This window comes from Anguilla anguilla, chromosome 10 (assembly GCF_013347855.1).
Source record: "Anguilla anguilla isolate fAngAng1 chromosome 10, fAngAng1.pri, whole genome shotgun sequence".
NCBI classification, from domain to species: domain Eukaryota; kingdom Metazoa; phylum Chordata; class Actinopteri; order Anguilliformes; family Anguillidae; genus Anguilla; species Anguilla anguilla.
The window spans coordinates 17130582-17154196 of record NC_049210.1 but is presented as its reverse complement, the minus strand read 5'-3'; the positions used below and the strand labels follow the sequence as shown (position 1 = coordinate 17154196).

Genomic DNA, 23615 nt, shown 5'->3' with positions numbered 1-23615 from the left:
CCAGTACACTGCCAGGGCCTGCTCTTTTCATCCTCTGCCTTTCTTCCCAGCTCTTTATTCCTTCTCTCTATGAAAAGAAGAAGTTCAAGCTTTGTGGCTCAAGGGAAGCCCAAAGCCTGGTCATCCCTCCCAGATGCCAATCTCTCCCTCTCTCTCTCTCTCTCTCTCATTCTCTCTTTCCCCTTATCACTCTCTCTCCCCCCATCACCCCTATCCCCGTTCATAAAAGTAACTGAGCCGCAATCATTTGAGACATATTCTTTACTGTACAGAACAAAGGCTATCCAGAATAAAATATCCATCAACAACAAAGTTTGCAGTTTGCTTGTACATCAGAGAGTGGTGTGGTGGGGAGAGAGAGAACCTTATATAAAAAAGCAGAAGTGATTAGTGTGACCACAGCGATGGAGGGAACATTTAGAATAACGGAACGGAATCGAAACCCAACCCCTGCACCAATGCAGAAAAAAACGACTTTGTCATTCCATCGCGACGATTATATCTATGCCGACACGGCAATAAGCATGTTCCGCTTCTCGTATTCAGCTAATTAAAGGAAGCATGTTCTAAAGACCAAACAAGTGGGCATTGGAGATTAGGAAAGAGAAAAACTGTATCTGTAAAATGGAAACAGCAACCGTTTCCATTTTAAAAAATCTTAATTGGATAAATTAAGCCCTCTACACAGACATCTCCAACACATTTAAGCAGTCTATACACTTCCCTTAAATGGTCTTCATATATCCATATAAATGCTCCATGCAAATTAATATTTTTGTTCGCGCAAACTGTAATGAGCAGTGCCGGCTGCAGCGAGGACTTAGATCTGAAGCATAAAAAATATCATTTGGAGACTGCAGACGAAAATATTCCTGAAGCTTGCCTGCAGATACCAGTGACTGGATCAGCTCTGCCACCCCATCTCCACACAGAAAACAAGGCTTCACTTCCTCCCATCGCCTTATTACCAAACACCATCTCCTCTGCGGGGTCGTGAAGGGGACAGAGCCGTGGCTGAACTATGTGCCCTTCATCGCTGCACTGGATTTTTATGCCGTGCTGCTTCGTTTGCAATACAGACCCTGGAAGAAAGCAGCTGTGCTATGTGCTACACGCTGTATGCAATATCAACCGTATGCAGCAACATTTTAATAGACAACACACAGTATAAACAAACTCCTAAGATTACACAGTCAGTGTGCTTGACTTGCTTCAAAGGAAAATGGTTTAACTCCTTCACTCGCTCTCCATTTATCCATCCATTCATCCCAGAATTTATTCATGAATTTACATCAAAAATCACCTGTTTACATAACCATGTTTTAATCTGCGGTAAAAGAGGTCCAGCTGTAATCCTTAAATACTTCAGAATCTTCGCACAAAGACCTGCGTTTGCGTTGCTAGGACACCCGCGCACGCAGTACGTGACCAGGCCAGAGGAATCGACGCGTTCAGCGGCGGGTCAGGAAGCCCGCGTGCCATCGCGCGTATGGGAACCAAGAAGAGAAACGAAAAACAAACCACCGACCGTTTAGAAATGAAAGGGAGACGCGAGACAAAAAAAGGAAAGAAAAGATAAGGCAGACAGAATGAAAGTAAAGAGGGGGGGAGGGAGGGAGAACAGGAGAGACAGAGAGTAAGAAAGGATTATGTGTGTGGGTGTGTGTGCGTGTGTGTGTGTGTGTGTATGTGTGAGAGTGTATGTGTGTGTGTGTGTGTGTGCGTGTTGGGTGGGGGTGGAAGAGGAAGTCAATTATGCATTCCAAACCTGGTCGATGTAGTCCTCAGGGAACAGCCGCCGCACCTCAGGATCTGTAAATAATTGACAGATAATATTAATTGGCTTTGGATTAGTGAGCAAGCAGAGTATCGCACATTAATATTTGATCAGAAGATGATAGGGACCCTGGCAGGGGATCCGAGGGGGCAGCTGAGGCTGTTGTGTTGATTAGGCCAGAAAGGGAAGTGTTCAAGGCGGCCCCTCTACCCTCCTCCAGAAAGAGGAACGCGGGGAAGGAGAGGGAGGAATTGATGCTCCCGCTAGCTCGGGGGGCTGCTATCTCGCCTAACCTCCTACTGGCAGCAAATTGCCTGCTGGATGTACCGCCAGAGAAAAATCACAAGGACTTTCAAACCGCCTTTGATTGTTATTTTATTAGCGCCCGCGATCCGGCGGGCAGCAGATACCGGAGTGATATCCCAAAATATTCGGAGGAGATACATTTCTCTCATGCCTCTGATGTACCAGTAGCAGCTACCAACGGAGCAACCCCCCCCCCCCCCCCCCCCTCCACCCCTCCACCCCCCCTCCAGCCCACCCTCCGCCCAGCAGCCGTGCTGCCCGGCTGCTGGGGTGTGTGTGTGTGTGTGTGTGTGTGTGTGCGGGGGTGGACGGGGCGTGTGGGCGGGGCCAGGATCAGGGGTGGAGACTGACGGATAACCGGGGAGACACCAACGGGGTCAACGTGCCGCGTGGAACCCTTCCAAAAAAACAACAAAAAAAAAAAAAAAAAGGTAAACAATTGGGCGCGGTTTCTGGAGGCTAATTAAAGAGCAGCCGCGGCGCTCGCGGCGAGAGCGACAGCAGAATTAAAGATTGAGGAGAGGAAGAGAAACGCGGGAGCCCCAATGACAACAATGCCCCTCTCCCTTCCCATCTACCATATGCTGTCATTTGTTTTGTCAAATCTCCCTCAGCGCCGAGGCTCGGCAAGGCTCCGACACCGGGCTTTGGGGACTGTCGCTGTACCCTTCCACGCATCCCCCCCCCCCACCCCCGTCAACTGTACCCACAATCCCGCTTCTGTCACATCCCCTCTGCTCTGACCCAAACACCATACAACCCAGACAGATCACCATTTTGACCGGTCCACCACTACTTTGTAGTACAAGTTCTTCCAACATTTTTAGTAGTTGATATATTTCTTTTTTTAATTCAGCATTTTAAAATTCTTTTTCTTCAGATTTTCTCAAAATCACTTCTTTATTTTTTTTATTTGAGGAATTCTGCACTTAATGTACACTCCCAGCTTGCATCTGCACTGTTTTGTTTTTGCATATTGACGGCAGGAGACCCATAATTCGCTGTGACACAAACAGCTTGTTCGATTACTTAAATGGAAAGTGGTCTCATAAAGAGACGCAGCCATTTGCTTGTTTTGATCAAATGCGACTTTCACATAATTCCTGCCAACAGATAAGGCTTCCTGTGCAGGAGAGAGCAAATGTGAACTATGCCAAAGCTCTCCTCTTTCAAGCAGGAAACGTACATTAACAAGGAACAAATGCACCCACAAACATACATGAAATGCATAAAAACAAACACACAAACGCAGAGACATGCGCATGCACACACACACACGCACACTACACACTTCACACACACACATATATAGACACACACACAAACGCACATATGAGCACAAACTTTCACCACACACAAACACACACACACACTCAACTCAAGCTCATGACAACCACTAATTAAAGGATGCACCCCCCAACCCTGACCCTCTCCACCTACCATCTCCACCCCCTCAGCCACATTTCCACCCCCTCCCGTTTCTAAATTCTTCTCTAGAAAGCTAATTTCTGCCCACAACACACCTGATTCATGGACTTTACTCACCCAAATTCAGACCCCTGCCTGCACCACACAAACACATCACAAAAACACCCTCACATAGCACAGCCAAACTGAAAAGATGGCCATCAAAGTATACCATGTCCAAACATTCCGACATCGTTAACCCTCCACTCTCAGAACTTAAGCACCTGACATCTTCATTGTGTCTGTGTGCTTATGTGTGTGTGTGTGAGTGTGTGTGTGTGTGTGTGTGTAAGGGAGGGGGGATTGTTATTCTTTCAATTAACATTATTACCCTTAGTTTATTTGCCAACAGTACAATGACTCAGATTAGTTTCCAATATGATTCATTAAGTGCCTTATGCTCAGATTGCCTGCCTCTCCAGCAGGAGTGTACTTGAGTGATTATGTCCCTTCTGCCGCGCGCTTGATTGCCGGAGCGGCAGGACGCTACCTGAGCGCGCTAACCGCTATAGTAGCGGGCGGGAGCGTCCCCGCCGACGCGCTCATGTGCACCTGCGCGGTTAATGTGGACAGCTGTCGGCCCGTCTGCAGCCCTGCGCGGCAGCGCCGCTTGCGCAGGTGACACGCAGGTGTCACGGGTAAGCCAGCCAAGCCACAAGTGTCACTGCAGGGTTCTGGAAAGCCAGGAAACAAACAACAGTGATGGGACTCCCACACCGGTTTTTTTTATAAGACCGTTGTCTTTAGGCTGTCCGTTAACACAAAAGCCGCTCTAACCATGGAATTGGTTATTTGACATCACACATGTACGCGTGAGTGTGTGTGTGTGTGCGTGCGTGCACAAGAAAACACATTTTAAATCCAAACAAATTGTGCACACTAGAGGTCACCTGACTTCCTTTGATCTGCTAAAATGGGTCATGTAAGGTTTAAAGGGTTGGACCCAAACAAATTATATGACTGTTCAAAATTTGAAAACTTATTCTGGCGGGCATCAGAAAAACTTCTGGTCAAAAGTAATCTACTGCAAGCCCCAAGCATAACCATGCATTAGAAATATTCCACATTACCTCATCCAATCCCAATGATGGTGCAGCAACACACTATCTTGGAAATGCTACTGAGATTGACAGAAAAAAAAGTCTTCACTTGAAAATAGGTGGTCACTTATAAAGCAGAAACATGGGTCCAAGTCCTTAGTGCTAACTGGACATTAACGCCGTGTGTGTTTTAGCATAAAGGAGAGACGTGTGTTCATTAAGGACCGGCGAGAATACGTTCCGCTCCAACACAGACAAAAGGATGCCACACCGGCTCCAAACGCAAAGTTGCCGCGTGCCGCCGTGAGCTTTCCCGCGTTCGGTTACGCGCGCGTTCCGCGCCTCGGCGAAGAACAGGGGAGTGGTGTGAGAGAAAGAGAGGGAAGATTAACACAGAGAGCAAAGTCGTGGGAGTGGGTGTGTGTCGTAAAAGGCCAAGCGGCAGCTCTGGCTCAGCTCAGAGTCTCCAGAGTCACCGGGGGCCTCGCTGAGCTCCTCCACCAACCAGGGGGGCGGGGGGGGGGGGGGGGGGGAAATCACACTCTTCTAAACAAGGAAGGCCCAGGCTGCTGAAAAAGGTCCCTTATTTGAATGGTGCAGCAAATAATCTGCTTTGTGAGCAGTTCCTCCGGAGGAACAGAACACCTCTCTCTCAAAAACGTTAGGCCGTTTCAGGGCGCGCTGAGCACCGGGAGCACCCCGCCGTCGAGCAAGCCATCTTCAAATTCCCGGCCTGGCAGCCGTCCATCAGCGCGTCTCCAAAGGCTTTTGTTTTGGGGGGGTTTTTGTGGGTACAAGTGCGCTATGCACCGCATTAGGGTCAGCCGCATTTAACACACCTTTAAAGCTGCCTCTGGGACATTTTGTTTATTAAGAGACTTTTATGAGAAACAGAATAACGCAAACAGGGCGAAACAGGCTATCTCACCATATCTGCAGGTTTACCGCAAGCAGCAAGGTGAAATATGCATTAGCATAATTTCACTGTTCATAGACAAAAGGAGATAAAATGTTAATTTAGGCACCACAAGATCGAAAATGACATGACAGTTAAACAGTAAAAAAAAAGATAAATGTTATCAAAAACGTTAGCGTCTGCCAAGCGAAAAGGGCCTTAATCTCTGATTTTCAGACAGCCGGACTCCGGTGGAAGAGTGCTCTCCTGGCTGCGTCGCCAAACCACCTCCTTTCAGCCTCGCCACGCGCCGCTACGGAAAGGATCATCTATTCCCAGCTGTAAGAAGAGATGAATAATACAGAGGAAGGGCCACTGAGCGCGCTATTGCTCCCTCCTCTCTGTCCTAATTTCACAGCTGTGATAGTAGCTAAAATTATGGCCATACATAATTTAGGCACTCCGCGCGCTCGTGAATTCTTTCATTCAAAATATCATCTTTACAAGGGGTAACGCGCCCGGTTATTTCTGACCGTGTCTTGCGAGAAGCGGTGTTTCTGTTCAATCGAATGCGAAATTAAAGAAACCCAAACCACAAACTCCAGAAAAAAAAAAACCGTGATTGCCAAAGGTTTGAGCGCAGCTATGAAAGCACGCGGTTCCCCGGGGACGCCGTCGTGCTCGCAAATCCCGACTCTCTGTGAACCGTACCTGTCAACACGCGAGCGCATGGTCTATGTTAGGCCTCCGCTGCGAAATAAAAATCCGTTCTGTTGGAACTGCTGACACTTGCGCTCGAGAAAGGTGAACACCACCGGGGGAAAAAAAAAAAAAAAAGAAGAAAAACAAAACGGGGACCATAAAAGCCACTGAGCAGCGCTTTGAAATTAACCATAAACCCCATAATCTCATTGCTCAATTTCATGGAGTTTAAATGAAACCCCGCTCTTTCTCCATAAGGTCCCTCTCAGTAGGCAGGCCTAAAAGTTAATCCGAGCCCCAGACCCCTACGATTTTCCAGCTGACAGGATGGGAACTGTTCGGGAAAAAACATAAAAAGGGACCAGGGGCACACGAATCTCCACCTCCTTTCGCCGCTGGTGTCTCGCTGTTCTTGTTGAGAAACATCCACCTGAGCGACCGAGCTGAACTTTCCTCCGTGAAACGGAATAGCGTGTCTGCTAACTGAGGTACGAGGAGCACGCGATGCGGTCGCTAAGGAAGCTTCTTCGACCCCCGGTAGAAGTGCACGCCGCAGTCTTATTCGGGACCAACGCTACTGCAGAACTCCAGGGAGCGAGCGGACCAACGAGAAGCTGAGCTAGGAGCTCCGGAGCACCTGGGGTTTGTGTGTGAAAAATGTAACCCCAGCAAAAGCATTCGGTTGGACGTGTCAAGCTGAATTTATAATCAGCCTCGCAAAGTCTACCGGGTGGGGGCTTATGTCAAACCATTTGCACTTCCCTGCACTTCTTTCCCCCCCCAATACTAATCGGTGCCAAGTTCACCGTCATTGTAAAGTCCTGGCGATAGACAGTACAGTAAATGCAACATGACACTAGAGGGGTTAAAAATATCATCGATTTTCGAAGAAATACCCGAAAGAGTACTTGAATTTTTACCCTTTGACCGAAGTACCGGAGTTTTCAGATTATCAATGTTTCACTGGGAGCTACGTTTTAACAATGGCTCTGATTTATGCAGATAACTCTGCACAACACAGGGAAGATGGCCTTTTGAAATGAGTCTTAACAGTCTTTGTTTCATTTAGCATATAACGTGCCACCAAGGATCATTATATCTGAAGCCGACGTTCAGCTTCTAAAATCCTTTTGAAGTCCAACCATTAGTGCAGCACAAGTTTTCAGAAATAATGTGAAAACTTAGTACATTATCTAATTAAAGCAGGACAACTTGTATTAAATCCCCAACTTTTCCCCCAATAAAAAGATGATTATACATAAACACTTATAAGCAAGTCTTTCTCAGAATGCGTTATATTTATCAGTTTTTTAATTAAAAACTGACCACCTGAAGATATTTTGCCCCAATAATTTTGACTTTAAGTGACTACTAGTGTTGTGACCAATAGTCAGTTTTTTTTTATTTTACAGTATCAAAAAATTAGATTGAAGTTCACTATTTTTCCTAATGTGTACATTTTATCCCTATAACCAGTGTGACTTGCACAGAATAAGAGATGTGCACAGTGCAAAAACCCTAGATATCATTAAGAATTGATAGAGCAATTTAATAACCACCTGTAGTGCCCTGAAGCATTACCCCAAATGCTTGTGACATGTACAAGGATCATATGAAAAGCTCGTTTGCTGAGCTCCCACCCCAGAGGTTCAGTTCAACAACTCAAGTTAGCTCTGACAGGAGTGAGCCTTAGCCTCCATAGCAGATCCTTCATGAGGTCTAGAGATGGTGGCTTCACCAGTGATGATGGGAGATGGATCATCGTACCAATGAGAAGCTAGAGAATGAGCAGCCCTGGTATTGCAAAAGAGAGGAATGAACAAATGCAGGCTACTGGGAGGGGACACAGAACTGTTAGTATTGTAAGGGAGGTGGGGGCTGAGGGTACATAACACAGTAACTGTATGCTGAAGAGACTTTTAATCACAGCCCAATGGATATACTCCCATATTTCACATGCACTATATGACCAAAATTATCTGGACACCCCTTGGACTGAGGCTGTTTTTCATGGTTTAGGCTAGGCTCATTAGTTCCAGTGAAGAAAAATCTTAATGTTACAGCAATGACATTCTAGACGATTCTGTGCTTCCCCAACAGTTTCCTGTTGCAGCAAGTGGAGGTCGTCATAGCAGCAAAGGGTGTACCAACTCCTCACTAATGCCCATAATTTTGCATGAGATGTTGGATGTCAGGTGTCCACACACTTTTAGCCATGTAGTGTATATCACAGCCCTCTACTGCCTGGAGGACAAAGTTACAGCTGAAAAACAGATCCACAACCTTGACAGTATCAAACTTACATTTCCAGCACACAAAACTTTTCCTCCCCGAATGTGTTTTTTGTATTCTTTATTTCCCTCCTCCCTCCACCTTCCCAACAACTGAAGTAAGCGAATCAGCTGGCCCTTAGAGAGCCCTGCAGCCAGGGGAGCGGGGGTGAGGGGGGGGGGGGGTGGGGTGGGGTGGAGGGGGAGTGGTGGGGATTTTCCGATGATCTGGCTTCACCCCGCGCGCTCCGGGACGACGCGGGCCACTGTGCTCCACCGCTCCGCAGATCGAGACAGCAGAGGAGTGCTGACCGAGCCGCCGCGCTGGCAACGGGGCGCGCCGGGGGCCCCGCGTCGACACGGTGTGCCCCGCCCAGCACGCCAAAGCCGCCGCGCCTCGCCGCCTTCCCAGAATCTTCCAGGAACCGACCTTCATCCGAGGGAACGGGAGCGCAGGCAGCGGGTGGCGGCGGGCTGGGGGTCGGATACCAGACATGAATAAACACCAGCCAAGGCAAAGGCCGCTACCAGCTTGGGGGGCAAGAGGACAGCGATGGGTGGCAGGAGGCCAGAGGGGGAGGACAGAATGAATACCGCTCCTGACCCGTACGCACTCTGCTCCTTAGTGCTAACAGCTCCATGCCACTCATCACTGGAGCACATGCCACTTCTCTCAGGGGTCAAACATAGCACCTCTCTTTGGAGTAGAGCACAAGCCATTTCTCATTGGAACCATGAATGCAATTTCTAGAAACTGGATAAAAATCTGATGACAAGAAAAAGGTGGTGTAATACCACTATATAAAAAAGGGGTCATACTGATCCAGGAAACTACAACCCTGTTATTTTATCTTATTATGTACACTTTTAGAATGTGCTATTAGGTGCAAGTTGGAATTATTCTTGGATAAAAAACAGCATCATAGGTGATATCCAACATGTCTCACAGAGGAAAACCGTGCTTAGCAAACCCCCTGAATCTCTGAGGGCACTTCAAAATGTTTTGACTCAAACGAGGTTTAGGAGCTCATATATTTGGATTTTCAGTCAGGGCTTGGCAAAGTATCACAAGAGCAAATGATACAACAAGCTGAAATCAGTTTGAAAAAAGGAGGAATCTCAGAGTTGATTCAAAAGTGGTTTCGGGGCAGAACACAAAGACTACGATGAGTGCCTATATCTGAGCAGGGTGCAGTGGGAAGTGGAGTCCTCTAGCAATCAGCCTTTGGACCTCTGCACTTCATTTGCATAAATGACCATTGTAGAGACAAGAATAATAAAAAAGTTGTCAGACGAAAAAAATCTCAGGGGGTTTGCAAGCTTGGAAGCCACTGAAATGCTTCAAGATGCTTTCAAAATAGAACTCAGGGTGGAGAAAATTCTGCACATCCAATATACGGTTATACATGCGGGCGATTACGAGCGTTAAATTTCATATCAGGGATGTATAAAAGTGCAAATGAAAAAAGAACACGAGTACAAGGGAACAGTACTCAGAACAAGAGTATCAACAAAGAACTGCATCCAGTTATGGACCGCACACCGTGGGCATATACACCCTAGAAAAGGTACAAAGAAGGGCAATTAAACTGGCTCAAGGTATTAAAGTAAGTAACAAAGAAAAATAATGAAGACACATAGCCTCCTCGGGCTCAGCAACAGCTGACACAAGGAGATTTGATTGTGGTATCGCCATTTTAAAAGGAATGAATAAAGCGGACCGCAGAAGCTATTTCAGGCTAAGTTCTGTCAGCAGAACAAGGAGATTTCGGTGTAAAAGTTTTATGAGTTCACATACTATAAAGTCAAAACCATAAAGCACAATAGCTAATCCATGAAATGACTCCAGTAGAAGCAGAGTTGATTGATCAATCACTATTATCTATCTATTTATCTATCTACCTATTCCATCAATCAATCCATATGTGTGTGTTTGGGACAAAGACATATTTTTTTATTTTTCTCCGTACCCCAAAATTTTAGATTTGTAATTAAGTAATTCAAAAGTGTTGCAGATTCTCTGTTTTTCTAAAGGGGTTTTTAAAAATATATTTTGGGTTCACCATGTGGATATTACAGCACTTTTAATACATAGCCTCCCATTTCAGGGCACCATAACGTTTGGGACAAAAGGCTTCACAGGTGTTTCTGATTGGTTAGACGTGTTCAATTGCTTCCTTCCTTCCATGCAGGTAGAAGAGAGCTTTCAGTAGTCTTGATTCTAGGCTGTTGATTGCCTTTGGAGTCTGTTATTGGTGTGAGTTGTGCCAATGAAAGTCAAAGAAGCCATTATAACACTGAGAAATAAGGGGAAAAAAAGCCAGAGACAAAGGCCAGACCCTAGGCTTATCAAAAGCAACTGCTTGGAACGTGACTCAGAAGAAAGAGAGAACTGGTGAGCGCAGTAATCGTTGTCGATGACCGAAGAAATCTCACCATAATGAAGAAAAATCCCTAAACACAGATCAAAAACACTCTTTGGGAGGCAGGCATGGATGTGTCAGTGACCACTGTCCACAGAAGACTTCATGAACAGCACTACAGAGGTTACACTGCATGATGCGATCCACTAGTTGGCCACAAAAACAGGATGGCCAAGTTACAGTTTGCTAAGTACCCAAAAGAGCCTGCTGAGGTCTAGAAAAAGTCTTGTGGAAAGATGAGACCAAGATGCACTTGAATCAAAGTTATGGCAAGAGCAAAGTGTGGAACCCAAAAGGAACTGTCCAAAATCCAAAGATCCAAAGCACCTGTCCCATTAGTGAAACATGGTGGTGGGGGTGTTATGATTTGGGTACTGGCTCACTAGTCTTCAGTGATAAAAGTAACTGCTGATAGCAGCAGCAGAATGCGTACAGATGCATCTTATCTGCTCAAGGTCAAGCAAATGCTTCCAAACTCATTGCATCCTACAGTAAGACAGTGATCCCAACCATACTACTAAAGCAACAAAGGAGCTTTTCAAAGCCAAATCCAAATCCAAAAACTGGAAAAAAAACTCTGACTCCAAATGAACATGCATTTAATATGCTGAAGAGAAAACGTAAGACAACTAGTCCACAAACCAAGCAGGAGCTGAAGAGGGCTACAGTACAGGTCTAACAGAGCATCGCCAGAGAAGATACTCAGCACCTGGTGATGCATACGTGTCACAGACTACAAGCAGCCATTGCATGCAAAGGATATGCCACAAAGTACTAAACACGACTACTTTCATTTACATAACATGAATATGTCCCAAACATTATGGTGCCCTGAAATGGGGGGCTATGTATAAAAAGACATACTCTTTAATAAAAGCTAAGAGTATTTAACCATATGTGAATTGTTTGATTACAAATCTAAAATTGTGGCGTGCAGAGCCAAATCAAGAAAAAAATGTCCCAAACATTATGGAGCTCACTGAACATATATGCACATGCTTATGTTTATACACAGACGCACACACATGTACACATTTGATTTATATAGATGTATAACAAAAAACTTTTTAATATAAAGTAATATGTTTAATATTACACTGTCTATATATCAGTGCATACAAGTGTATGCAAAGCATTCCAAAATGTTGGCCGTGCTTAAAACACATCACCGTGCACAAAAGAGTGAAGCGCAATCCGATATGCAACGGGCAGCTGCAAACGATGTCGTCTCACCCCGGATATCCCTGGCATTAGGAGTGCTGAAACATGTTTTCACAACACAGCGTGTTTGCAACCAGGAAATATGCAGACTGGAAATATTTTCACCACAGGGAGGGGGGGGGGGGGGGGGGGGGGGGGAACCATGTGTTTTTGTCCTCTTCAAAGAGTGTGCGCACAACATTGGGAAGCGGCCTCTATTTTTCCCCGCAAACGAGAAACACACTCCCCTGAAACAAACAAAACAAAAACAAAAAAAAAAAAACACGAGGCCTTTATTTTCGAGAGCGGGGGTGAAACTTCCTGGTTTTTTTTTCACAAGTGGTTTGGTTGGCCGGCCTGCTGAATGGGAGTGAATGGAGAAGGGAGTGAATGTTTCAGTCGAGTGCTTGTTCAGCATCGGTGTGCCCCCCTCCACCCCCCCACCCCACCCCCACCACCCCCAAACCAACCAACCACCCACCCCCCCCAACCCCTGATGACAGTTGCCAGGCGACAGGTCTGAACGAGGAGGAGCGGCAGCTGGCAGGGCTCTGTGCAGTCTTGAGAGGGAGGGAGCAAGCAAGGGAGGGAGAGAGAGAGGGAGGAAGGAAGAGAGAGCGAGCGAGCGAGCGAGCGAGCAAGAGGCTCCAGGAGTCCCACGCTGCTTCTGTGGTGGGACTGGCCACAGAACCCCCCACCCCCCAGGGGCTGCTTGTGAGGGGGGGAGGTAAGGGGGGGGGGGGCACCCCCTGTTTTTCACAGGGCCCAGCGGGAGAAGACAAACAAGACAATCGCAGCATCCTGCCATCAGCCGGCTGCCCAGCCCCCGGTGTGAGGAGCGGAGCGGGGGTCGCCTCCAGTCGCCTCGCCCCGCGTCGCCTCACCCCGCAATTAAAACCTCCCGCTGCATCTGTGCGCCCCCCCCGACGCTCTCTGATCCCCGCGCTCCTGCGGCCAACCAGCCGGAGGACAGACGGGGCTTTGCGTTCCCGCTAACAATGGCGCAGGCTGTCGGGCCCCGTCCTCGCGCCCGCAAGGCACTCTGGGTATGACACCTTACACCTCTGGTCTCATTCGGGGTTTTTTTTACCCCCCCCCCGAAAACGATTCACAAAAGCTTCCGGTGCGTAAGCAACAGATGAGGCCAGAGCGACTCACCGACGGCAACCCGGCGGTTCTGCGTATACGGTAACAGAACGCGACAATAACACAAGACGTTAATTCTACGTTTCGCCGCGGCAGCTCGCCATTTTACGCAGCGGCGAAGTTGCCGCGCATCGTCGCGCTCTCATTGATATTCATAAACCCCGCGCCGCCCCAAGAGCACCTGGCCTCTCGGAAACGCGAGACAGCGCGGTGCACCCGCGCTGGACGAGAGCCACCAGGCCACTGCACACTCGCTCAAAACACAAACACCGCCAGGCCCGTTTCACTTTCAAACAGGGAAAAATTATTCCTGCAAAACCGACTGGAAAGCCAGACTGAGATTTGAACTCATCTCCAGTCAGGGCTCGGAGAAGATTTTGGTGGGAGACATCAACAACACTTTTTTTTTTTCCCCTTCTTTCTTAGGAACTGAATCACCGGATGCCACTTGAACTGTGCCCAGTGGAGGAGCTGGAACTTTGGGTTGGATATTATTTGAAGTCAAAGCCACATCATCACATCATCAGCCACAACAGATGCAAAGGAACACCATCAGCTTCTACAGTTACTGGCCAAATGCCAGAATTGTAACACTTACTTTGAATACCTGCCAAAAGCACTGTATTTATTATTAATAGTAGTAGTAGTAAGTAGTAGTAGTAGTAGTAGTAGTATAGAAGTACGTAGTAAGTAGTAGAAGTAAAATAAGAATTATAGTTGTATGAACTCATTACTACTCTGAACACATGGAAGAAATCAATGGAAATAATGCTAGAAGATGAAACTTGTAGGTTGTTGCCCTGTATAAATGCAACAAACACTAAACACTTGTACAGTTACTTTGACCTCAAATCCATGCACATAACACATGATGCTTCCATCTGTACATTCAGATTTCCAGGTTTTCCAGGAAGCGTGAGGCTTCCCAATGATGAGCCTCCATCAGCGGCCCAGATAGCAGGCGCCCCGCTCTGAAGCTCATTAAAAAGAGCCGGGCCCAAAGCAAATTAAGCGATTAGCCTCCGACGCTTTTAAGACACACTTTAAAATCACTTCCCATTAGGGCCTGCCAGCAAACAGGCCTTTGAAAAAAAAAAAAGAGAGAGAACGCGCAAAACTCCGGGCCGGCGTCGTTCGTAAACTGCTCCGAGCACATCTGCCGCTCCCCCGAGCCGGTCTCCGACGCCTGGAGCGCCGTCGCCGCCCTTTCCGCGGAGAGAGCACCGCACTTCCTGTCAGAGCGGGAGCCGCGTCGAGCGCAGGGGTGGCCCGCCGCGAGCTAACAGGATTAATTAGCGCGGGGGACGCCAGGAGAGCTCGGGCCCGGAAAATCAAAAAAATAAATAAATAAATAGAATAACTAAAAAACAACAACAAATTGCCGGCATATCTGGTGACGGATTAAGGTTCTCCGGAGCCGAAGATCGCGGTTCTACCCGTCAGTCACAGACGCAAAAAAAAGGGGGGGTGGCTCCCCACCTACCTTCCCAAAATCCGTAGCACAAAGGACGGCGTTTAATGAGACTCAAGGCATATACAACTCTAAGCTAGGCTCGCCTCATCTCTTTAAACGCTCGGAATCCATTTATCTTCCGCAGCGCTGTGAAAGAGGATTAAGTCATGTTCCCCAGCCACATTTACATGAGATGTGCTGAATGCACAGATTAGAAAACATGCAACTTGGCACGGAACTGCAAGGTGTGAAATGTAATACCAGATTCTGGATGGCAGCAAATTTGCTGCTGAATCCAGCAGCCTGCGCTGAGCGGGAGGGCACAGTGCTGTATGTGCTCGTGTACTAGGGACACCACTTCAGCGCTGTCCAATGAGAACCGAGCACCTCTCCTATTGAACCACAGAGGCTGTGTCCAAACCTCAGGACAGAAGACAGACAGACAGACAGTCAGTCAGTCAAATTTCACACTGTGAGCCCTAACAACTGTGCACAAATTGAGTATGGATATAAGGAAGGAAGGCATTGCTACAGACCATTGAAACAACAGACGATTAGTAGGCAGTGGCCAATATGACAAATCACTTCTTTCCTTTGCAACAAGACATCTATGGTGTCTACAGTAATTAAGTGCGAAAGCACAATTCCTTCAGCTTTCACACAGATTTCCTTTTCTCTAGTGCAAAAATATACGTGCAGCCTCAAATTTACCATGCTCTCGTACAAAACTGTACACATGGTCTCAAATATACTCTGCTCTTGCACAGATTTACTGCATGTGCGCACGTTCACATTCATCCTGCAATCTCGCGGACACTTCTTCTGTGTTCTCACTCAAACTTCTGTCTCCTTTCTCTCAGATTTTCAGTGGAATGACACTGCCAAAAGCAATAAACCAATGAGAGTAGGTTGTGGGTTTGACCAATTAAATTGTTAGGCCTACTGTTTCCCTACATTCTCATTGGTTAAAGAAGGGCAGAGCCACATGTTCAGGAGGTTATTTCCCCGTCCTGCCTTTCCATTGGAAATTTTATTTTTAATTTTAGGACACAGAATCACAGCTCCACTGGCAGTAAATAAGACCATAGACATTCAGATGGCTGGGTCAGTCATTGAAGTGTTAAGGAAATTCACAGGTGTGTGTGCATGCCTATGTGTGTGTGTGTGTGTGTGTGCGCGTGTATGCGTGTGTCTGTGTGTGTCTGTGTGTGTGCATGTGCCTGTGTGTGTGTGTGTGTCTGTATGTGTGTGTCTGCGTCTGCGTCTCTGCGCGCGTGTGTGTGCCCGTGTTAAGGCAGGGTTTCTGACACAGGAACACTCGGTGTTTACTCCAGCCTGGTTCCTGCTGCTGATCTGGATGGAACAGATTTGCATAGCGCTCTGACGGGATATTGCACAAGCCCTCCTGAGGAGATTAGCCCTGCCGCTGGCCGTTAACTCCTTCCGTCTCTCCCACTGACTGCGCTGGAACGCGCCCGCACAGCTACCCAGAAGCCCACGCGCTCTGAAGCACACACATGAACGCGCACACGCAAACGTGTGCACGCCTGACTGACTGCCTACGGATACAAACCAGGCGAACACACAAACACAATCACACACAAACAAGCACGGTGTAAATACACCCACAAAACTGAGCACAAGTAAAACACAGAGATGCAGCTATGCACACGCACACATGCACTAACTCTGTTTTGTGTGTCTGTTTTGCAAGCCCTTTTAGGCTGGTTCTTTCAAGCATTATTTGTTTCTCAATGGGTTTCGCTCAAAATACCACTTATAAATAATAATTTGAGTCTACCATCATTTTCATCAAGGGAGATTTCATGACTTGTAATTTTCAGTAAGGCAGGCTTTCTTCAAAATATATTTGCTGCTGTTGACAGGTTTACATTGCCCTTTTTCCCTACACTCTGCTCTCAGTAACCCCACTACAGCATGTTATCCGTGCCTCACCTTGAGTTTCTATTATTATCATCGAGCACTATTAAAGCAGACGGAAATGAAAAGGGAAGAAGTCACATTCTCCGAGTTCCAGGTAAAAACCATTTTACACGGTATGCCTCGATGAATTTGACCCTTATGAGCTCCCAGCCTCGCTGGAACACATACCCTCCGTCGCCTTGAGCGGTCTTCCTCCCCACTCACACCTTCGCCACCGTCGCCCGGGCGACATCGGCGCGGTGGTGCGCCCTGACCCGGGCCCTGTAGGAGGGCCCGTCACGTAGCCGGCGAACCTTCGAGGCCGCCGCCCCTTACAGGTGTCGTCAATATGACAGCTGTGCCCCCGGCGTTGGCGCGGCCCTGGAGACGAACCTCTTGCCGGACGCCGGCTGCGCTAACAGGAAGAGCGGGAGAGGCTTACCGCACACGCCCGCACGCACACAGCCTGGAAAGTTCAGCGTCCTTGAGGTTTAATCGTTCGGGGGGGGGAGGGGAAAAAGTCAAACTAATTGACGGTGAATCCGATTAAAACGAGGCGATAATGAGAGCCGGACCGAAAAAGAAAAAAGGTAAGCTGTGTTTGGAAGGTGGGGGCAGGGGGAGGGGGGGGGAGGGGGGGCGCCCAACCTTTCAATCAGCGTGAAACCGTCTCTGATGTGCTGCACTCTTTTCATCACTTTGCTTTTGGTTATGAAAAAGCCATTTCATGCACAGAGAGAACACTCACATTTGTAATTTGTCTCCTTTTCAGGAACAAATGGTCATCAGAACACTTTTTCAATTTTTTTTCTCTCAAAAAGAGAGAAAGAGAGTGAGAAATAATGGATTGGGGAAGGGGAGGGGAGGGGGTTAGGGTTTGGAAGCAGAAAAAGCCGTGCTCTCGGAGTTGCCGCAGAGAGCCACATCGCACAACTCTGCAAAGATCCGAACCGCCACCCTTCCAGGAGTCGCAAAAAAAAAAAAAAAAACCCGCGCGCCGCACTTTCCCCCGCGATAACGGCTCACCTCAACCTGCCTGTTTCGCCGCTCGTTAGGAGAGAACAGATGGAGGGGCAGAGGTAAAAAAAAAAAAAAAAAAGAGGGAGTAGGTGGGGGGGGGGGGGGAGGACAAAAGGTGGAAGATTTTTGACTGTGAAAACGGAGGGCGGAGCGGAACATATGCAGGCCCTGTTTGCCTAATAACGCGTGTCCCGCGAACGGGCGCGCCGGGTCTCTGGGAGCAGATAATTTAACACCCTCCCGGCGGGGGAAATGAGTGAGAATTGAAGCGAATGCACCTTTCGGCGGCGACCCGCTTCCGTTCACTTCACACCGACGCCGAGGGCTCGCCTCGCAGGCCCCGGGACGGCGCGCCGCCCCCTGGTCGCGGCAACCGTCGCCGCGGCGACCTTCATTTCTGCGCCGCCAATTTTCCCTCCTTGCTCATATTCCTTTTTTTTTTTTTTCTTTCTTTTCTTTTTTGAAAAGCCAGGCAGTGGCGTGTTTCGTGCACATCAAAGTCTCGCTGCTCCACTGAAGAAACCCTTCACAAAAATATGGAGTGTGTTTGGACTGGGGGGTGGTGGTGGTGGTGGTGGTGGGGGGGGGGATAAAATTAAAGTAAGTGCTGAGGCAGCTTTAACGATTACCTCGTCTCCTCTAATGATTTCCAAACAGGCGGCAATCAATATCACAATCTGCATTTTTTTACTAATATATTGCACACTAGAGCTTCAATAACTTTTTGATCTTTCTGTGTTTAATTGTACTCTGCAGAAAGGTGGAAACAGGGAGCCTTGGTCTGTGGTTAATAGGCTGCTGGGGGGGGGGGGGGGAGTGGGGGGGCTACACGCACAGAGATCTCAGAGGACAACGCTGCTGTAATTAAGAAAGAGGAATTAAGAAGCCGAAACAGTAGCAGACACGCAAAACACATGAAAGGGGGGAAAGAACACATCCCAATCAGAGCGCACATGAAAAAAACATACACACAAGTATATAAATACACACACCAGTGCATATGAATGCAAGCAAACACATATGCACAGTACACACACACCCATGCCGACCTGCTTGTTAATGCAAATAGCCTTCTGCTCCTAATAGCGAACGATGAGGCAGTATATCATTATACAGAGCATGCAGACATGGTGAAGACGTTTATTTTTTGTTTGACCAAACATTAGAAAAGGCCTTATGCATGATTTAAGATATTTTAACAGTGGGATAATTGTTGGTGCCAGATGTGGAGGCTCCTCCGAAACATCTCAAACAACTGCCCCCCTGAGATTTTTACGCACTTACAGTTTCTACAATTTACAGAGAATGGTGTGACGAACAAAAAACATCCAGTGAGTGGCAGGACTGTGGCTGGCAACACCTTATTAATGACAGGTCAGAGGAGACCGGACAGACTTGTTCAAGCTAACAGAAAGGCCACAAATGCTCAAATAACAGCTATTTGTACAACAGTGGTGTTCTGAAAAGCATCTCCGAACGCACAACACATTCAACCTTGAAGTGGATGGGCTACAGCAGCAGAAAATAATGTGAGGTTCCTCTCCGGTCAACTAAGAACAGGAAGATGAGGCAACAGTGGACATGTGATCACCAAACCTTGCTACTCTTACATGAATTCAATTTTTCCCCAGTGGAGTTATGAGCACTGAACTTCTGGGATCTTTTGTGACTTCCTGGATGAGTTGTCGCTTGGAGAAAATTTGGCAGTCAGGCAACTCCTGGGAAGATTCGCCAGCGTTCGAAGTGTTCTCAATTCAGAGATAATGGCTCTCACTGTGGTTCGGTGGAGTCCCAGAGGCTTAGATATGGCTTTTTAAACCTTTCCAGACTGATATATTTCCACAACTTTTTCATCATCTCTTATGGAATTCCCTGCTTGTCAAACTTTGCGGTGAGTGAGGTTTATATTCAACAGGGCTGGCTGCAATCAAGCCCGGCTGAGTTCAATCAGCTGAATCTAATAATTAATAATAATTTGGTTAATTGATTGAGCACCTAAGGGGGCAATTACTTTTTCACATGGGTGTTTGATAACATTCTTCACTAAAAATTATTTCAGAAATGTTTCTGTTTTGCATTTACTCAGTTCCTCTTTGTCTAATAGTACATTTTGTTGATAGATCTGAAACCATTCAGTGTGAGAAATAAGCAATAATAAAGGAAATCACAAATACTTTTTCACGGCACTGTATATGCACACATACACATGAACATACACCCTTGCACACATAAAAATGCATGCATAGAGAAACAAATGAAAATATTCTTGCATGTATACACACACACACACACACACACATTCACACATACACATGAACAAAAAAGAATGCACACACGTACCTATGCAAGACATCGCAAGTTTCTAAGAACAAATTGCACTGAATCACCAGTGGCAGACAGAAGAGGAGCATGAGTAGATTAACACTGCATCACCTCACTCAGGACAAAGGGGAGACTTATCATCATATCAGCCATTTTCTTCACGTTTGTGTCTGAAAGGAGACCGGGAGGGATCATATTCCATCGTTTCTATTCATATAACATCAAAAACGAAATGTATGCATTCACAAGCTGCGATAACGATCAGAGGGAACCGGACACATTTAACAAGTTCAAAATTAACAATCCCACCATTCTGGGTCAGAAGGTGCATAGGGATTACATGGGGAGTCCATAAAGAAGCACGGGAGCAGGAAGGAAGCAGTGAAAGGCTGGCCATGGGTCTGGGTTATATCAGGTCATTCCGCAGCAGCCTAGTCCAGAACACTGGCCTTTTGCCACTCCCTCTTTCACAAGCACGGATTAACATCAAGGTCAGCCAGTCCACCCCATGGACCAAGCTTCAGAACACTCCGTGGAACGGTCAAAAAACCCTGACCGCAATCTCAACCGGAAAGTAGAGGCGGAGCGGGACCAGGCTTCCGTGCACCTCCGCGACACTTTTACAGCGAAGCCCTTTTGAGCCCCCCCCCCCCCCGCTCGACGGCAGACTGAGTGACACAGATCGCTCCCGCGCCGGATCGGATGCTGGGAATCCGGGGGGGGGGGGCGTTTCTGACACGCCGCTCTGACGCGGCGCTCACGCCGGGCGCCTGGAACGCGACTCGGGTTCCATTCTGTCGACTGCAGCGCAGCCCCGAGCCGTTCTCCCCTTCTCCTCCCAGCTCAACGAAACGCGGGAAGGCCCCGTGCGCTCCGCTACGCGGCGGCTAAAAACAGGCGGCGCGGTTTAAGCGCGGAGTTTGTCGGGTGCGAGCCGGCGAGCCGCGCGAGACGCTCAACCGCGAACCCGCGGGACGCCTTAAAACACGCTGCGCGGCTACCGTAAAAAAACTGTTTCTGAACAGTTAGAAGTTGAATCGCCAAGCGTGCGCGGACGGTACTCTTCTGGTAGCGGGTTCTTTTACATCGTTTGGGGGGGGGGGGGGGGGGGGAATTCTTCAGGGGGAGAAAGAATGGACGCGACTAAAGCCGGACGAAAAAAAAAAAAAAGAAAACAGAAAAGAAAAAGGGGAAACCAGGCACGCTACTTCTCCTTTCTCCTGAGTACAGTATTAAAACAGTGAACCCTCTAATCCTGCGCGCCCCACTCGCAGCGCAGCATCTGTCACTCAGCCTCTTACAACCGCAGCACAAAAGAAGGGCCCAATCAGTCGCCGGGGCCACTCTTTGTGAAGTAATTCTGGAACTTTCATGCTTCTTATTTGTCGGGTCAAAGGTTAAATTGCTGACCCCTCCCCTCGCGCTCCGCACTCTCTCCTTCCCCCCTCCGCGGCAAAGCCGTCTTCAGAGGCCCATATTTACATGGATTAGACCCCTTTCACGCCGGAGAAAGGAGCTGGTTCTCAGTCAAAGCCGGAGAGAGGCGGGTGGCACTGCCAGAGTGGTCACAATCATTCACCGCTGCACAATGACCATATTGTGGTTATCTAAAAAAAAAAAAAAAAAAAAAAGGGGGGGTGGGATGGGTGGGGGGGGGGGGAGAAAGCCCTCTTGGCATGGCAGAGTTCTGCGCTTGTGCCACTGAGCTCCAGGGGCAAAACCCCACCGGCCTTTCTGACGAGAGCAAACAAAGCCAGCCCACTGTGAGCGAGATGAAGATGTCAAAAGCTTTTAGGTGGGGGTGGGCGGGGGGGAGGGGGGTGAAACGGGGGTTTAGGGGATAAACCAACAAAACCAGTGAAAAGGCCTCTTTTTTTCTCTCCAAACTAGTAAATCCCACTAAGTCTACATTTCCACATCAGATTTACTTTCTCCTTCTCTCTCCCCTTTCTTTCTCTCTCTCTTTCTGCTCAATAAAGTGATCAAGAACAAATAAGCACAGTCTTCCAGCTGAAGTGACCTGGCTCTGCAAACTAAACAGGCAGGGCTAATCCAGGCTAGGGGAAATTGTGGGGGAGGTGTAATGGAGGGGGTGGTGGGGGGGGGGGAGTTGTATTACAAAATGGACAGCTCCCATTGCAGAAGAGGTTTAAAACATTTTTTTCATAATGAATTAGAGTTACAGCTTGTTCATGTGGTTTTCTAATACCATAAAATTATGTCAACAATAACTGGAAAAACGAATAAGTGAAAGAATATTTTCTGTGAGGCACTGGACTTAATAGTGAGTAACAGCAGATTCCACAAAGTGAATCCAGACATCTTGAGAATCACACTATTACAACACGATAATCCGTAGGAAAGCTGGATAACACCTTAACAAACAATCCATTACAGCGTGTATGTGTTCACACACACAGACGCGTGTGCGCACACACACACACACACACGCACACACATATGCACACATACACATACTCATACACACACATGCATGCACACACACACGCACGCACAATTAATCACAACACACACAATTACACCCTAGAACAAATGTATGCTATGATACGAGAGACATTTGCACATTCTAAACTTTACAGGCATAATACACATTTACAAAAACTCTCACGCATACACGCAACACACACACACACACACACACACACACAAACCTATGCACACAGCAGACGCACACAAGTGCTCAGTAAACACACCCATATTGTTAAAAACTCAATTATGCACACAACCACATACACAAAACCTCTCTCTCCCTCAGACACACGCACAAGCAAATGCGCGCACACACCCACTTACGCACGCACGCGCGCACACACACGCACACACACGCACACACACACACACACACACGCTCGCTCGCCCCTGCTCCTGCGGTGTTGAAGCCTGAATAAGATGTATGGTGCTTAATTAGTGGCTGCTCCACTTCTGCGGGGTAAGGTGTCTCAGCGCAGGTCAGCGCTCCCGTGGGGGTTGGGTTGGGGGGTGTGGGGGGGGGGGGGGGGTGACAGAGGGACTGAAAGTGTTGTTTCGCAGCCTTCCGAATCCAGGCTGAAATACGGCTGTCACTCCCCGTGCCCCGAGCGCCACTGACAAACGCGCAGCGTTCCAGAGACGTGAGGAGGAAACTCGCTCAGCGCCCCACCGGAAACCAGCCAATGGGAACACGAGGACGGGAGCTCATTCCACAGCTGACTGGCACGGCACGGCGGCCTAGCACATTTAAAAAGCTCGCAGACTAACAGCACGAGTACGTGCACTCCCAATGCCTCCAGAGTTGCTTTAAAGATACCTTTGTTATGCCAGAGCGCTGTATACTTTATATTGTTCAAATGTGTTCCGACAAAAAAAAAAAAAAAAACACATTAAAAAATGGAGAAATGACAAATTAATCAATTTCTTTAATTGATTTTTATGATAATTTCCCGCAATGGCTATTCTCCCCCCTGACTGCTGTATCAAAGCAGGAAGTACTAAATCCCCGGCTTCCAGCTCCGAGAGAATCAGATAAAGGAGTCTAATATATAGTCCCGGCCAATTCAGATGTAAATGGCGTCGCCTTCCCAATGACTCTGATTAACTCCCCCTGAGTTAATAGTTTCCCCGTTAACAAAGATTTATCCCCCCTTTCAGAGCGACAGCGCGTTTCGGAGCAA

General features: G+C 47.7%; 1 protein-coding gene across 1 annotated transcript in view; it reads right to left on the bottom strand.

The window, feature by feature from the left end:
- Positions 1 to 23615, bottom strand: part of dennd1a (DENN/MADD domain containing 1A) — a 134757-nt gene that overhangs the window by 99359 nt on the left and 11783 nt on the right. Inside the window, exon 3 of the mRNA XM_035379310.1 lies at positions 1769 to 1812. Coding sequence (XP_035235201.1) covers positions 1769 to 1812 — 44 coding nt within the window. The remainder of the gene's footprint in view (positions 1 to 1768; positions 1813 to 23615) is intronic.